Genomic DNA, 18,886 nt, shown 5'->3' on the forward strand with positions numbered 1-18,886 from the left:
GTAAGTCAAAAAAAAGAAGAAAAACAAAAAAATTTAAAAAGGTCAGAGTCTCCTTAGATGCAGTAAAATTTTACTTTTTAAAAAAGAATGAAAGAAAAAATGATAAGGCGACCGCTCGCGATAAGCGGGAAATCGGAGTTAGAGTCCTGCTCCGGCACAAATTTTCATTGTCATAATTCCATTATACAGCTGATGGTTGTTCATACTAGCAATGGTAAATACATTTAAAATGAACAAAAAAAATGTTTTGTAACTCCAGTTTTTCCACGTGATGGTTAAAAATTTACACTAGACGAAAAAAATTTCGGATCTTTTGCTGCAGTTCGGCACTGAAATATCTCAGTGGCAACATATAAAAATTTGTAGCGCAAGAACAGACAGCACACCTCCATAATTAAAGCTTTATCACTAGCTTCATATTCTTCCTGTGACCATGTCTAGCTTACAGCATAGATACTCATTCCTTATTATACTGTGGATCGTTTTACTGTACTGGTGTGCAACACTTGATGACGAAACTAACTTCCGCATAACATGTTACTGCCAAGCTCGATGAAACTTGGACCAAACGTAGAAAGAACTTCTACAGTATAGTACAGAAGCTAACTAAAAGAAATACACAATGAAACGAACAGAAATGAGACATTTATTCAAAGACAATAACTACACTTAAGTCGTCGCTATTTATGATAGCCCCTGGACATTACAAAAGGCGAAACATAGTTCTCAATAGGCCGTGTGACAACCACTCACAGCTATGCATCCTCTGCAAGGTGCTTCCATACTGGCCACTATGTTGGTAGGGAGTTCTCGTGTTACACATTCCAATTCCTCCACCGATACGGTGGACATATGGACGTGCTTCAATACGTCCTCCACACAGGCTCGATCGGATTTAAGTCGACGGAATGAACAGACCAGTCCATTTGCCAAATACACTCTCGTTCCAAGAGCTCCTCCACCCGCCCAGTGCGATCCGCTAAGCACACTGTCACCCACAAAAATTAAGTCAATGCCGAATGCACTCCTGAAAAGAGGCAGATAGAGAAGGAGTACCGTGTCACAATAACGTTGAAGGTCGGTATGACCATCCAATATAATGCCTCCCACACCATAACACCTGGACCACTCAATCATATAAACAAATTCCTTTAAAACAACAATATCTTAATCCGCTACCAAGGTCTTTTTATGAAACAAAGCCTATCTCTTATATAAGAAAATTATAAAACCGCCAACAATTATGCGCCTGACGTCTGAAATTAATTCACAATTGTATGGTGTTCTTCACATAAAGTTTAATAAACGTAATAAATATAATAAATAACCGAGCAAAAATAATTAGCAAGTAGTGACGCCAGGTCGCTCGAAGGCAGAACGAAAACTTAACTTGGAGAAGCCAAGGCGGAAGGCGCAAGCCGGCAGTTCTTACAAGATCCACCTCTCGAGCTTCGACCCAGAGTCACCTCCCGCTACTCAGGATTTTACAGCCCCTGGTACCCACAGGTGGAAAGGTAGCGCTTACTTCAAAACACCAGCCAGCCAGCTGTAACATTTAACAAGCGCACAGAACAGGTCTGCAGGGACAGTGTAATCAAACACCAAAAGATATTAAGTAACAGGTTCAATTATTCAAAAATGGTTCAAATGGGTCTGAGCACTATGGGACTTAACATCTGAGGTCATCAGTCCCCCAGAACCTAGAACTACTTAAACCTAACTAACCTAAGGACATCACACACATCCATGCCCGAGGCAGAACTCGAACCTGCGACCGTAGCGGTCGCGCGGTTCCAGACTGAAGCGCCTAGAACCGATCGGCCACCCCGGCCGGCTAAATTATTCACTAATAAAACGGCACACTGCCTTTGCCCCACTACGAATGAATTACACAGGCAAGGAACAACCAACAGCGCAAATCTTATCAATAACCTTAAGGAAAATTGCCTGCTATTAAGATATTTTAAAAAAACTTACAATTACTAGAAAGGCCAGCAGGAACTCCAGTCTTAGTCACAATTAAACTACGTGAACTCTTGTGCCCCACTGTTCAGTGAAAACCGCTCGAGCACCATTCTGAAAATTTCATTATAAATTTTACTGGAGCCCACTACACTAAGGCTACCAAACATTCGAATGCAGTATATTTGATAAACAGATTACTGCCTTGCAGCTGATTACGATTACATCAAAAAACAATGGTAGAGGTACACTCGTGCATTATATTAATATTTAACACCTGTCTTAAACACCATGAACTCTTTATAGGCACACCTTTGGTTCAAATGGCTCTGAGCACTATGGGACTTAACTTCTAAGGTCATTAGTCCCCTAGAACTTAGAACTACTTAAACCTAAATAACCTAAGGGCGTCACACACATCCATGCCCGAGGCAGGATTCGAACCTGCTACTGTAGCGGTCGCGCGGCTCCAGACTGCAGCGCCTAGAACCGCTCGGCCACCCCCGGCACACCTTTAGTTCCATGGTAACACCCATGCGCTTACAGTTACCAGAAGTAAGGTAGCAGTCCTCAACACCTCCACACACATCTCCTAAGTACAATCTCACTTAACTTTACGCTGGACGTCCGATATGGCTTGCGTCGGGTGCAGCAGGCGGCAATAAGGCAGCGGACGACCGTAGACAGCCGTGTCCGGAACTAGTAGCACGCAAACCAAGGCAGCAACAAGCCTCCATACAGGCGACAGGAAAGGTTCTCCACCAAGCTGCCCCATACACGTGGTCGGTTCCCGCTCCACTACAAGCGCACTCCGGCCTCAGGTAACACGAACGCCAACTGTCCACGTTCTTCGCGAGAGCCTCCAGTTAACGCTCCGGCGAAGATAAGGCAGCCAAGACTCAGTACGCGTCACAAGCAAAGATAAGAGCGTGAAGGCGAGGTACTTGCATATACGTTGGCGCCCAAGCAAATCGCCACAGCTCAGCAATGTTCGGAGTTTCATCCTCGTTATTATTACTTGGGTTAAATTTTTTACATAACCCCCCTTTCTGTGTTATGTAAGCAATCTTTCAATGTATCAAATGTTTCGGTTAACATACATTTTTAACTGCCTCTTAAAATAAGTTTCTTTTACCAATTTTCTCATCTCCTTTGGTAATTTTTTGAACGGTTTTATTCCTTGAAAGAAAATGCTGTTTTGTGTTTCATGTTCATACTTTCTTAGTAAATGTAAGTTAAGTCTATATCTTGTACCATGGTCATGGATAGAGCTGACTGTGCAGTAATTACCAGTCTTTTTTATGTGTACAACTATTTGGTAAATGTATTCACACAGTGCACTTAAAATACCCAGTGTTTTGAACAGAACAGTGAGCTCGATTACTGGTTTTCGTTGTCATTCTTATGGCCCCTTTCTGAAGTCTGAAAAATGTGTTCATATTTTGTGCATTTCTGCCCAGAAAAGAATGCCTTAGCTAAGAAATGAGTGTATGTATGAATAGCATGTAACTGAAAGACACTTTCTGTTACACACTGATGGCCTGAATCTGAGATCATGGCACTCTGTTTGCACGTACCTCAGTGTGCTCACACCACTTAAGCTGAGAATCAACATTAATTCCTAGAATTTCGCATTTGTTACACAATCTATAGAGGTGCCATTTACAGTTTCATTTTCCCACTTCAAAGTGAAAGTCATCACATTTGTTTCCTTTGGGTTCAATTTCACGTTATTGCTTACTGACCAGTTGTTTCATTTTTTCTCTGCATGGAGTTCTCTTGTTTTCTAAGTAACTATACTATAAAGAAAGTCGTCGATGTACGAGGCGTGTTCAATAAGTAATAAAACACATATTTTCCTGAAAGCATGTTGGTCCCATTCAGGATTCCAGTACACAATATTATTCCCTACATGTTTGGTAACAAAACCCTACTTTTAACGTTATATCTGTTCAATGTGACGGTGTTAGACCACCTTACTAGGAGGGCCTGTAAGCCCTCATAGTACCATTCTACTGGTCGACGTCGGAGCCAGGGTTTTGCTGCATCATGTAATGCTTCCCGCGGAGTGCGTCCTTCATTGGGCCAAACAGGTGGAAGTCGGAAGGTGCGAGGTCCCGGCTGTAGAGTGGATGACGAAGAACAGTTCAATGAAGTTTTGTGAGTTCCTCTAGGGTGCACAAACTAGGCCTTGAATTGTCATGGAGAAGAAGTTCGTTTGAAAGATAGAGGCATCGCCCAACGACTCACTGTGTTTTAGTTCTCTACCAGAACTCCGTAGAGATTCTGCAAGCGCCGATAAATACCTGCGATGCTCTCATTTTCCGTCAAAAGAGTGTCAGCGACAGCTCTCTGCTTGGAACGCACGTCCTTCACAGACGTCATTTTCAAAGCTACGTACAGCGCCGCCACTTATCGGAACTTCATGAAACTGTAGGAGCTGAAGCGGGAATATTCCATGATGCCCTACAACAAATTCCGCATTGTCTGAGAAAAAACTGTTACTTTATTTATTGATACAGTTGAACTCTACCAAAACTTCAGTTCGGTAATTTTGATACTGTATTTAAATGACACAGTAAATGGTAGGGTTACCGGAAGTATAGGTAGCATTGGTAAGAAAGAAACATAAATGAATGTGTGAGAGAGAAACTAGGAGCCGATAACTTGTGTTTGTTTTTTGTTTGTTTTGCGTGTAATTAGAACTGCGTCAATGTATTTTAAATACCTAAAAAAGTAAATTGCATTTAAAAGGTAATGGGAATCAGTTAGTCGCGTAACTTCTCAGCTTTTATAAAACCAAAGCAATTACTTCTGATGCATGTACAGTTTACATGCACAAACGTAAAGAGTCTGTATAACTGTTGTTATTTTTCACTCAACAGAACGTTCTTCATCATGATCAAAGGAAAGCGTTTCCTGTTATTATTGTACGAAAGTTGTTTGTGTATAACAGAAACATATTCTTTACAAGCTCCAAGATGTATTGAAGCGATGTTGATACGTTTCTATTTTGCAGTTCTTTTATTTTACCCTTTATTTTGGGAAATGGCGTTTTCTAGCGCTATATGATAAATTTGCATTTTTTAAATTTTTTCTGAACATCCCACTGGTTCACATTACAAATCAATAATTTTCGAATAAAACATTGAACACTCCAATTTTGTTATAAATACTATTTAATATTAAATAACAGTTAGAAGTATATCTATGTAGAACAAAAATGTTCCGTAAGTTACGCGGCTGTTTACATATCCTCCGTCAGTTTCTAAACGGTGCACCACAGTCGGTTTCTAGGGAACATATTAAAAGACTGATCGCATACACAGACAAGGCAATCGAAATGAACTAACGCCCAATAGGTATTGAACACACCTAACGTAGAGGTAATGTACGACCTTAACTGATCAAAGCTACTAGGAAATCTACTGTAGTGTACACTTACATATGACTCTACAATAGTTTAACTCCACTTATTGAACATACCTTATGTATCAGGAACTCCTATATTAGTGTACTTTTTGGCTCTGATAAGTGTTTTACCAAAATTATAGACTTATTTGAATATGTGATACCTCTACTCTTTGTACCCTATCTGCCAGGTACGATTGGAACCAGTCATCAGCTACCCTCTTATTCCTAATGCTTCTAGCTCATTTAGTAAAATCTCATGGTCAACAGTGTCAAAAGCCTTCGAAAGATCTAAAAATATGCCTGTGACACACTTATATTTGTCAAAAGTATCAAGTACCACTTTTGCGAATTCTACTATGGCTGATTTCGTACTTCTATCATTTTGGAAACCAAACTGTGATTAAATTAAAAGGTTTTATTTATTCAAGTAACTCATTAATCAGTCCTTCGAAGTTAATTCTATTATTTTTTAGAATGGTGACAGCAGGGAAATGGGCCAGTAATTTTCAATATCAGCTGCATTACCTTTCTTTAGCACTGGTGCAACTCTTCCCTCTTTATATACTCTGGAAATTTCCATCATGTGAAGAATTCGTTTATTATGTTTGTCTTAGTTGCTTGTATAGTATCTACGCATTGTTTCAGCACGCACTTTGGTACTTCATCCAAGCCTGTTTTCCTGTCATCAGTCTTTTGGTTGGTTTGATGAGGCCCGCCATGAATTCCTCTCCTTTGCCAACCTCTTCATCTCAGAGTAGCACTTGCAACCTACGTCCTCAATTATTTGCTGCATGTATTCCACTGTCTGTCTTCCTCTACAGTTTTTGCCCTCTACAGCTCCATCTAGTACCATGGAAGTCAGTCCCTGATGTAACAGATGTCCTCTCATCCTCTCCCTTCTTCTTGTCAGTGTTTTCTTCTGCGATTCTGCGCAGAACCTCCTCATTCCTTACCTTATCAATCCACCTAATTTTCAACATTCGCCTGTAGCACTACATGTCAAGTTCCTCTATTCTCTTCTCTTCTGGTTTTCCCACAGTCAATGTTTCATTAGCATACAATGCTGTGCTACAACCTACTGACTTCTAATTTTTTAGTTTCTGTGCAGTTTTAGTGACTTCATTCTCTGTAATTCGTCATAGCATCATGCGTAATTTTTTACAGATATTATATTTATCCTTCGGAATTTTTACTGTAACTACTCTGTAAAACTTAAAAGATGTTCATTCACATAGTTTCGTCGGTGGTGCGGATCAATCATTAGTTTATCCCTCTCCCTTATAAGTAGGTTGTTATGCCTTTGTTTGTCTCCCCCTGTTTCCTTCTCTTATGACTACCCGGGCTGTTTTGTTTTTATTTATTGCCTTATATATTATTTTGTCATTAAATGACTTTCTTGCAGCAATCGGCACCTTCCTATAAAACTTTTCTATCTGTGACAGAAATTTAGGAACTCTCACTCATTATGGGTCTTTTTCATGGGACTGAGGTACTTATGGGTTTGAAAGGACGTCTAAATACCTGCTGTTATCCATTTGTTTTGCGAGCCACCGATAATGACGTGAGTACTTTCGTAAATTTCTTTTCAAAGTCTAACTTAAATAATATTGAGAAACTAGAGGATGTTACATTTACATTGGTTTCTCTATACACTTCATCCCAGATTTAATTTTCTAGTTCTTCTGAAAAATCTTGTATTTTGACTTCTGATAAATGTCTTTTGCAAGCTTGCAGCTTAGGGGACTTTTCCATATCCGATTTTACTGTTATTATTTGGCAGAAATGTTCTGATATCCCAAAATCTCTTACAGCTACATCACATATTTCCCGGCCGATATTTGCGAATACGTGGTCAATTATTGATGCAGTTTCGTAGTAATCCTTGTCGCACTACTAACCATAAGGGACACGCCAAAGCTCTGAAGGATATGTATGAGGCTGGTACTAGTTTCATTTATGATAGTTGTGTTTATGTCTCCACACAAAATTAGGTCGACTTTTGTACCACTGTCGGATCGATATACACATAAAATATTAATTGCCATGTTAATTCAATAGCTAATATTTAAAAGAATTCGTGTAAAACGTATACATTCTCTTCTGGCATTGGAGTATCCTGGTGGAGATGTCATGTTTCAACAGAACAATGTGTATGTCATCGGTCTTTGGTTGCTTGAACTCTCCAGTTCAAAACTGTGGTTTTGCCCCCTCCCACCGCCTCCCCCGCATCACGTGATCTTAACCAAATTGAGCGTTTATCCCTCTGCCCTTCTCTGGCAGATCACCCCATCTTAACCCAAGCTGAGCATTTAGTTCTATGAGCCAACTGTACAAGAACGACTGTGGGTAGCACTACAAGATGAGTGGATTGAAATCTACCCAGAACGATTGCAGTACCTCGTCGAATCGATACCTTATATCTAGAGACTGGATTATATGCAACATAAAAGCTCAAAATATGCATGCAAATATGCATGAAAAATAAGATATGTATGAAAAGCGTCGAAACATGCAAGATCAAATAATACAAAAACATAGTAGTTGACTGCGAACGATGTATCTAGAAGTTGGATCTGTGCATATCGATAGCGAGGAAGAGTGACGGCCACGCGAAAAATCGGGGCATTTAGAACTCTGAATTCATCATCTGTTCACTCTGTGGTAGAGGCTAGGCAGGGTTCTGTTTGAGATTAGTTTTAAAAAATTGCAAAAAGAAGACACAAACTGTGTTTCAAATATTGTTCCTTCTTTGCTGTTGTTGTCGGTACCAAGCGAATGCGATGTGAATTAGTCACCGCGAAACAATCGATATGCACAGGTCCAATTTCTGAGATGTATCGCACGCAGAGGTGCACGTACAAGAAATATTTTACGTTTTGCTACTGTTCTAATCATAAACAATCAGGTACTGCTCCAAATGTTCACTAGTATGATTGTGTCTTCCATTACGCAAACCGTTTATATAAACAGAAAAGGACCGTTCTGCGTCAACTGAGGCAACTGAGCAGGATTTGAATTTGGGTGCAATGTTGACACTTTTTTGTTTCTGGCAAAACTTCACCCGTCCGATTAATAAAACTATCAATCTGAGACAAGGGTTCAAAGCCTGGGTTATTGTTTAAAATGTTTTCGAACTTTTCTTTAAGCAATGAGTAGTTCAGTAGACTAATATTATTCATTAACTGAATTGATTCATTCACCGTCAGACGCTGAGTTTCAAGCTTTTTAATACTCGCAGGTAAACGGGAAAAAAGAATGCTGATCACAGCAAGGATGTTTTTAATAATGGAATCATTAAACGCTTCCTTCCAACTGTCAAAGCCTCTGCATTATCGAAGTCGTTTCCTACGTCTCTGATGGCCTCGAAATGTTCATTGTAAAACAATACAGCTTCTAACCACGTAACCCCAACGTTTTCCAGTGATTCTGGAGGTAAAGGCACATTTGGTAGTTTTTCGTTGTAAGATGCGCCTTGAATGAAATCAGTTTATTTACGTTCCCAGAAGTGGATCGTACTTCTTTAACAAGGCGATGTACTGCCTGAGCAAGCAAAAGGTTCTGGAAATATTTTTCTGACACCTTCATTCACAAATCTGGGAATCGTAGAATGGTTTCTCTTTTCATGTTCTTTGCAGGCCACTCAATAGGAAGAAGAAGGGTCTTGTTTTAACTCATCACCAACTGAATTTGCAGTGTAACGACCACAAGTGTCGGTAGTTTCGTCAATTGAAATCCAAATAATGTTGTCCTGGAATTGATTGTGTATTTTTTTCCAGAACATGTAGGAAAATTGTCGGTATGCAATTTTTACGCCATGTTGATTCATCTGGTATATTTTGATTTAAACAATATTTGTGCAGGAAACCTTAGAGGATAGCGTTTCTAACTTTGTGAAGAGGAATACTAATAAAAATAAACAGAAACAATGGACGTGGGGCAACAACTTGCGTAATATAATTTAATTGTTGGCGACGAATGCAATATGGCAGAGGAGGGGATTGATCTGGTCGCGGACAGCAGACGCATTGACACTGCCTGCCTGTTCCTATTCAATAATGAGTTCGCTGGCCATCAGCCTCGCGGATAGCGATCGCACGCATTTGAAGGTCGCGTTGACTCTATGAGACATGAAAACCACCCATCTTAATTTTTAAAATATTGTAACCGTAGAGCGGAAATATGCATCACACTACTTGTTAGGTAAAATATGCGATAACCGGTGAAAAGAAGCCAAATACGCAAATACATATGCGACATGCAAATGCATATAATCCGGTCTCTAGTAATACCACATTCAGTGCCTGCCCATGGTCTTCGGCCACTCAAATGTCAGTGTAGGCCTAATACTTAAGCAACATCGTCGGATGATGAAATAATTTTATGTCTGCTATAATGCCTACAGGTTCATGACAAACGTGTGGGCGATGTTCGCCGTGGTGTTCCTCGCTATCTACACTGCCAACCTGGCGGCCTTCATGATCACCAGAGAGGAGTTCCACGAGTTCTCCGGCATCGATGACCACAGGGTAAATAGCTTCTTACGTCACCCACTGTACGTATGGATACTGGCTAGGAAACACGTAACCTCCATCTGCATATTTGTTATACCATTAATGATATTAGAATGTAAAGAAGAATTCTCGTACTGATTCATTTAGTGAACAAAGCAAAAGTGAATGTTTGCGGAAAGCATATACCATGTGCAACGGAAGAAAGGTATCCAAGCGCAAATGAAAATTCCTCATGTTATATTTAACGTACTTCCATGAGTGTGACTGTGCACTCCAAGGCGCCTTGTCAATTCCAGTGGAAGTTTTCTGAGTGCGTAACTGTCTCATGTTGTAATGTCGAGCAAATCTTGTAAATGACCTCAGTCAGGGTGATATATATTCAACAGCTCAACGTAACCACCAAGACCAATCGCTCACACGCGTTCGTAAAATTTTAAAGAAACTATACAAAATGCGTCTGAAAAGTTTTGTGAATCGTCACACAGAAAAAGGGAAACAAAAAAAACCTTTACTGCCGTTAAAAGTAACCACCATCAGCTACACCACACTTCTGAAATCGGTCGTAAAGTTGCTGGAAACTGTCAGCAAATGCTTCTTATGGATCGCTGGCAACACCGTGGTCAGACACTGTTGGACATCCGCATCACTACAGGAGATACCTGCTGCTGCCACTATCATCCGGAGACCCAGTAAGTCCGCAGCTCGTGGTCGTGCGGTAGCATTCTCGCTTCCCACGCCCGGGTCCCCGGGTTCGATTCCCGGCGGGGTCAGGGATTTTCTCTGCCTCGTGATGACTGGGTGTTGTGTGATGTCCTTAGATTAGTTAGGTTAAGTAGTTCTAAGTTCTAGGGGACTGATGACCATAGATGTTAAGTCCCATAGTGCTCAAAGCCATTTGAACCAAGACCCAGTAATAATCTGGCGTAGTGGTTATCGTCTTCCCCGTCATCCAAAAAAATTGGCTAAAAAAAATCCAAGATTAAGACGAGTTTGATCGTCTTTTTCAATGGCAAGGGCTTGATCCATCATTAACGTCTGCCCGACAGAGTTGGGGGAAGACGATAAACACTATGCCATCAACTGTCGCCTGGTCTCCTAATCATATTCGTAGAATCAAGTCTTCCTACCTGTAATGATGATGATATCCAACAACGCGTCACCACGTTTCTGTGAGCGAATTCACGAGAAGCGTTTCATGATAGGTACCAATAGTTTTGCAACCAGTCAGAAATTAATTGTAGCTAATTGTGATTAGGTACAACACCAACCTTATTTTCTGAGACAATTCATCGACATTTTCAGAAGCACTTTGTATCTCCATGAAATGGAACAGCTCACTTAGAATGAAAAATCTTATGCATTCAGTCCATTGGCCACGATCCCAGGAGACTATCGACTACCGCCGCAGACAGGTGTAGTGCAGTGAACATTGCCATTGGGGGATTGCTGCAAGTTGATATCTGACTGATTGTTATGGCCAGAGGTCAGTTAGTTGCCTGGAGATAGAAATCCAAGTTCAGAGGCGAAAGGAAAGTGTGGAATGTGATGTATAACGTCCCGTCGAAGTCCACATCAAGGTCATTAGAGACGAAATACGAATTTCATTTATTGCACATCAGCCATTTACCCGAAGCTTCACTCAAGTATGCTTTTGACACAAATATTGTCGACTTCTCCTCCTCCTCCCTCTCTGTGTTCACCTGTTCTCTCTCCCCGACTAATCTTTAAACTCTGCATGCTCATTTCCTCTTTCCCACTTTGTCTATCTGTCACCCTCTGCCCCTCTTTCGATCCCTCTCCTCGACTCTTCTCTCTGATCACACCTTTTTTCCCGCCCCCTCTGTCCATATAATCGTGCCCTCCTTCTTTTTCCACCTGCTCACTACCCCTCTAACCCTTCCACCTGACCCCTGCATTGCCGGCCGAAGTGGCCGTGCGGTTAAAGGCGCTGCAGTGTGGAACCGCAAGACCGCTACGGTCGCAGGTTCGAATCCTGCCTCGGGCATGGATGTTTGTGATGTCCTTAGGTTAGTTAGGTTTAACTAGTTCTAAGTTCTAGGGGACTAATGACCTCAGCAGTTGCGTCCCATAGTGCTCAGAGCCATTTGAACCATTTTTTGACCCCTGCATCACCCTCTCTCCATGTATATCTCCTTCTCTCCTCCCTCAGTCCACCCTCACCTCACCAAACTCTCTCCATCTTCTGCTCTCTGTCCAGCTCATTCTCCCCCACCCCTATCTCACTATTCATCTCCTCCCCCCCCTTTCTTAGCTCAGCCTCGCCCATCTGCAGGTGTAGCCCTGCAAGGCATGTCGATGCTACCCACACAACAAGATTCCTCCCCTCATTCTCTCTCTACCTCCTCCTCCCCCAATTCCTGTTCATCTCATCCTCCTCCTCCTCCTCCTCCTCCTCCTCCTCTCTCTGTCTGACTACTTAACCCCCTTTCTATCCCTCTCCTCCTCCCTTTTTCTTTGTCCACATCATTCTCCTCCTCTTCTCCCCCCACCTCTCCACGTATAGCCACTGCAAAGCATGTTGATATACTCCCACACAATTCGCCTGTCATGCATGGCAGTCTATACACCTACACTCCAGAGACTGAAAAAAAAACACGTTTTCGCCCATATTTCCACTTGTATTGGATCTAGGCTCCAGAGTGCAGGTACTCATGAGGTTACTGTGTCTGTTCCATATTTAGTTGAAATCGATCTTCAGGTTTGGGAGAACGGACTTACACACATGCAATCCGCTTTATACAATTGTACGTAGGTATTTCATACAAGCACGTAGTACCCGAATGTCATCACAATGGGAAAGTCCCAAAAACAAAACTTCAAAGCATCGAAGCTGAATAATAATTATGACCATGTGGAAAGTCGATGAAGTAGTCCCTTCCCAAAATGTGTCGCTTTAAAGTCAAATAGCACCTATCACCAGAGGCAAAATAAAAGTTTTCAGGACAAGAACCGCTTAGGCTATAAAATAATCAGATGGTCAATAAAGGTTATAAGCGAGTTCCAAAATGCAGAAAGGGGAGGTATTCGATTTGTTTCTAGTTGTAAAATAAGAGCTAGTGGGTTGAACTTATCGATACCAGACGTCAGATTTGACCCCTGACATAATGATATTGTGCCGTCTTTAGTCGTATGCACACAAACATAGACAGAACACAGCACTGGCAATGTTTTATTAGGTTTTCATCTTACATTTTTCTGAAGAGATGGCGATGTCAGCTGATATACTATTGTTGCATAGTACAACTATTTAGTCTCTTTATTTTGAAATTAATTCCAAAAAGCTGTATTTGATGATGTTCATTTATTATGCTAGATTTCGAAAGTCTGATAACTTCATCACCAGGCAACCATGACACTAACACAAAATAAGTAGTCATTTATTTATCCATTAATGTGATAAACACAGGTTAGCAGTAATGTGCACCTAATAGCATAAAGTCATTCTAGACATCTAATATATAAATTTTTATATGTCAGATATTAAAAATGGAAAAATAGTAGAAATTTGTTGGTGTTTAGATACTGATTCCTTCCCCCATGAACCATGGACCTTGCCGTTGGTGGGGAGTCTTGCGTGCCTCAGCGATACAGATAGCGGTACCGTAGGTGCAACCACAACGGTGGGGTATCTGTTGAGAGGCCAGACAAGCGTGTGGTTCCTGAAGAGGGACAGCAGGCTTTTCAGTAGTTGCAAGGGCAACAGTCTGGATGATTGACTGATCTGGCCTTGTAACAATAACCAAAACGGCCTTGCTGTGCTGGTACTGCGAACGGCTGAAAGCAAGGGGAAACTACGGCCGTGATTTTTCCCGAGGGCAAGCAGCTTTACTGTATGATTAAATGATGATGGCGTCCTCTTGGGTAAAATATTCAGAATGTAAAATAGTCTCCCATTCGGATCTCCGGGCGGGGACTACTCGAGAGGATGTCGTTATCAGGAGAAATAAAACTGGCGTTCTACGGATCGGAGCGTGGAATGTCAGATCACTTAATCGGGCAGGTAGGTTAGAAAATGTAAAAAGGGAAATGGATAGGTTAAAGTTAGATATAGTGGGAATTAGTGAAGTTCGGTGGCAGGAGGAACAAGGGTCAGGTGACTACAGGGTTATAAACACAAAATCAAATAGGGGTAATGCAGGTGTAGGTTTAATAATGAATAGGAAAATAGGAATGCGGGCAAGCTACTACAAACAGCATAGTGAACGCATTATTGTGGCCAAGATAGATACGAAGCCCACACCTACTACAGTAGTACAAGTTTATACACCAACTAGCTCTGCAGATGACGAAGAAATTGAAGAAATGTATGATGAGATAAATGAAATTATTCAGATAGTGAAGGGTGACGAAAATTTAATAGCCATGGGTGACTGGAATTCTAGAGTAGGAAAAGGGAGAGAAGGAAACGTAGTGGGTGAATATGGATTGGGGGAGAGAAATGAAAGAGGAAGCCGTCTGGTAGAATTTTGCACAGAGCACAACATAATCATAACTAACACTTGGTTTAAGAATCATGAAAGAAGGTTGTATACATGGAAGAACCCTGGAGATACTAAAAGGTATCAGATAGATTATATAATGGTAAGACAGAGATTTAGGAACCAGGTTTTAAATTGTAAGACATTTCCAGGAGCAGATGTGGACTCTGACCACATCTATTGGTTATGAACTGTAGATTAAAACTGAAGAAACTGCAAAAAAGTGGGAATTTAAGGAGATGGGACCTGGATAAACCGACTAAACCAGAGGTTGTACTGAGTTTCAGGGAGAGCATAAGGGAACAATTGACAGGAATGGGGGAAAGAAATACAGTAGAAGAAAAATGGGTAGCTTTGAAGGATGAAGTAGTGAAGGCAACAGAGGATCAAGTAGGTAAAAAGACGAGGGCTAGTAGAAATCCTTGGGTAACAGAAGAAATGTTGAATTTAATTGATGAAAGGAGAAAATATAAAAATGCAGTAAACGAAGCAGGCAAAAAGGAATACAAACGTCTCAAAAATGAGATCGACAGGAAGTGCAAAATGGCTAAGCAGGGATGGCTAGAGGACAAATGTAAGGATGTAGAGGCTTATCTCACTAGGGGTACGATAGATACTGCCTACAGGAAAATTAGAGAGACCTTTGGAAATAAGAGAACCACTTGTATGAATATCAAGAGTTCAGATGGAAACCCAGTTCTAAGCAAAGAAGGGAAAGCAGAAAGGTTGAAGGAGTATATAGAGGGTCTACACAAGGGCGATGTACTTGAGGACAATGTTATGGAAATGGAAGAGGATGTAGATGAAGATGAAATGGGAGATACGATACTGCGTGAAGAGTTTGACATAGCACTGAAAGACCTGAGTCGAAACAAGGCCCCGGGAGTAGACAACATTCCATTGGAACTACTGACGGCATTGGGAGAGCCAGTCCTGACAAAACTCTATCATCTGGTGAGCAAGATGTATGAAACAGGCGAAATACCCTCAGACTTCAAGAAGAATATAATAATTCCAATCCCAAAGAATGCAGATGTTGACAGATGTGAAAATTACCGAACAGTCAGTTTAATAAGCCACAGCTGCAAAATACTAACACGAATTCTTTACAGACGAATGGAAAAACTTGTAGAAGCCGACCTCGGGGAAGATCAGTTTGGATTCCGTAGAAATATTGGAACACGTGAGGCAATACTGACCTTAAGACTTATCTTAGAAAAAAGATTAAGGAAAGGCAAACCTACGTTTCTAGCATTTGTAGACTTAGAGAAAGCTTTTGACAAGATTTACTGGAATACTCTCCTTCAAATTCTGAAGGTGGCAGGGGTAAAATACAGGGAGCGAAAGGCTATTTACAATTTGTACAGAAACCAGATGGCAGTTATAAGAGTCGAGGGACATGAAAGGGAAGCAGTTGGTGGGAAGGGAGTAAGACAGGGTTGTAGCCTCTCCCCGATGTTATTCAATCTGTATATTGAGCAAGCTGTAAAGGAAACAAAAGATAAGTTCGGAGTAGGTATTAAAATCCATGGAGAAGAAATAAAAACTTTGAAGTTCGCCGATGACATTGTAATTCTGTCAGACACAGCAAAGGACTTGGAAGAGCAGTTGAACGGAATGGATAGCGTCTTGAAAGGAGGATATAAGATGAACATCAACAAAAGCAAAACGAGGATAATGGAATGTAGTCGAATTAAGTCGAGTGATGCTGAGGGAATTAGATTAGGAAATGAGACACTTAAAGTGGTAAAGGAGTTTTGCTATTTGGGGAGTAAAATAACTGATGATGGTAGAAGTAGAGAGGATATAAAATGTAGACTGGCAATGGCAAGGAAAGCGTTTCTGAAGAAGAGAAATTTGTTAACATAGATTTAAGTGTCAGGAACTCATTTCTGAAAGTATTTGTATGGAGTGTAGCCATGTATGGAAGTGAAACATGGACGATAAATAGTTTGGACAAGAAGAGAATAGAAGCTTTCGAAATGTGGTGCTACAGAAGAATGCTGAAGATTAGATGGGTAGATCACATAACTAATGAGGAAGTATTGAATAGGATTGGGGAGAAGAGAAGTTTGTGGCACAACTTGACCAGAAGAAGGGATCGGTTGGTAGGACATGTTCTGAGGCATCAAGGGATCACCAATTTAGTATTGGAGGGCAGCGTGGAGGGTAAAAATCGTATAGGGAGACCAAGAGATGAATACGCTAAGCAGATTCATAAGGATGTAGGTTGCAGTAGGTACTGGGAGATGAAGAAGCTTGCACAGGATAGAGTAGCATGGAGAGCTGCATCAAACCAGTCTCAGGACTGAAGACCACAACAACAACAACAGATACTAATTAATATTATACAAAAAATGAAAAATGAAACCAGTGGGTGAGTGGGAGGAGTAGAGTATCAGTGGAGTTTGCACCACCAGTATTCATACTAACTTTATGAATAGAACTGCAACTCAATATGAAACATGTTTCGAGCACTACATCAGTTAAGATAACCTCACTCCATTACTGTGGTAGTCACATTCATTCCATTTCCTATAAATACGCCAGAAACGCTTTCTTGACTAGCACTTTCAACACCAACTTGTTACATTTAGTAGAACTTCTTGTCTATGGCTATCGTTCACTATGAATCACTATACTCTATCAGCCATTATTAATCTAGTTATATAAGTACTGGCAGTGCTAAACCCATCGTGGTATACCTCAAGGCTCTGTGCCAACATTTCTCCTTTATATCCTATACATCATAGACATTCCCAGACTACCAACTTGCACAGGCCTCCTGCAATATATTGATGATACCACCTAGCCAGCTACCCACCACATCCTTCAATTTTGTGCTTCTCTCCAATACCGCTGGAATCCCCTGGTAGAATGGTGTAATATGTGGAAACTTCAAGAAAATTCGTAGAAATACCAAGCCACATTCTTTGATTACAATGTTCAAATATCCACCTCTCCATCTACAACTAACACAGTATGATATTTAGGTCTAACTTTTGACAAAAAACACAAGGAAAGCAAACCTCCTTCCCATACATCACAAAGCCCAAAACCGACAAAAAATACTAATACTCCTCTCATGGAATTTATATCCTTCTACCAATATCCTCATCTATTAATCCCTCATTCACCCCAATATAACTTACACTACCTTGCCTGGATCTCCACGTCCCCTAAATTCTGCAAGTTCCAATAATTCTAGAAAGAAATGCATTTCACCTGAACCATTGCATCCCAGGGACCCGTGAGTATCTTAAATGAAGTCATCCACTTCCCACACCTGTCTTCCTTGAGCACCTTTGGATCGGTTACATTAATCACAAAACGTAGTCCTGGCACGCCATATCCCACCTACAAAACATCTGTACTGCTAAATCATGGTAGGATTGGGTATGTACAGCGATGGTATGCATTGCTGCCATATTTCGCCCCTCCTCTATGATGCCATTGATGATGTCATGCAATGTTGCTGGCTTCCCTTCCCCCTACCCCATTCCTCTGACAAGCCCAATTGCACTTTGTATCAAACAGAGCGAAATTCAAAAAACGGTGGGAAATTCTAAGTAACCTAGTTTTTTACTACTCTGAGGTCACCACTTGTCGTAAGTGTAAAGCGGCGGGAAATGCAAAAATGCAAGATGGATAATTGTCCTTTTGATGTGAAACCTAAAAAATCCGAAATGACAATCCAAGGTGTCGGCGTGGAGATACGAGACCAACCTCTGACGTCAGCACCAAGATGGCTGACCTAGAGATAAGAGGAGAGTCTCAACGTTGCAAATCCAAGATGGCGACCTCACCCTGATTATCAGGTCACTTAAACTGAAGATAGTGGACCGGGGGATATGAGGACAGCCTGCATTTTGGCAGATTTCATATTTTCTAAGTTCAGAATCCTATCCTAAGTATAGAATGGTGAGATTTTCAATCCTATGACGTTACAGATCAGAGTCCACTTGCCCCAGGTTTAACTCCACTTGTGCTACAATGATATCGTTAAGAAACTATGGTTATTATACTTTCATCTACCCACTTCCAACTACTTTTCAAGATCATCCAACTACTCATTTTGAACTACAGTTCAGGATCTTCAGCCAAAGACACGTGTAGATTATCGTAAATACAAGACTCTTCATGTGTGTGTGTGTGTGTGTGTGTGTGAGTGTGTGTGTGTGTGTGTGTGTGTGTGTGTGTGTATGTGTTTTGTATGGTAGGATAGAACAGAAACGTTTATTTACTTAAAAGACAACATTCTGGACTTCACCACCCACATACCAAGCTGCACATTGAGATCACTACACCAACTGTACTGACCATCACAGAGTGCCATACTGTCTGTCACAGGGTCTCACGCCAACGCCTGAGCTGTTTCACCACGTCTGTAGTACGGCAGGAACGTTTTGCTAATTCTCAAATAACTAGGGTTGGTGTCAGCAGGACACAGCATTCATCGATGCCCTGATGAGAGTTTGTCACAGTCGCGGGTCAAACGCA

The 18,886-nt window shown here is 41.1% G+C and overlaps 1 protein-coding gene across 1 annotated transcript in view; it reads left to right on the forward strand.

Annotated features, from left to right (window-relative positions):
- LOC124606283 (glutamate receptor ionotropic, NMDA 2B-like) overlaps positions 1-18,886 on the forward strand; it is a 727,746-nt gene that overhangs the window by 556,704 nt on the left and 152,156 nt on the right. Inside the window, exon 8 of the mRNA XM_047138265.1 lies at positions 9,779-9,902. Within this exon, the coding sequence (XP_046994221.1) occupies positions 9,779-9,902 (124 nt within the window). The remainder of the gene's footprint in view (positions 1-9,778; positions 9,903-18,886) is intronic.

Source organism: Schistocerca americana, chromosome 3, assembly GCF_021461395.2.
Source record: "Schistocerca americana isolate TAMUIC-IGC-003095 chromosome 3, iqSchAmer2.1, whole genome shotgun sequence".
NCBI lineage: Eukaryota > Metazoa > Arthropoda > Insecta > Orthoptera > Acrididae > Schistocerca > Schistocerca americana.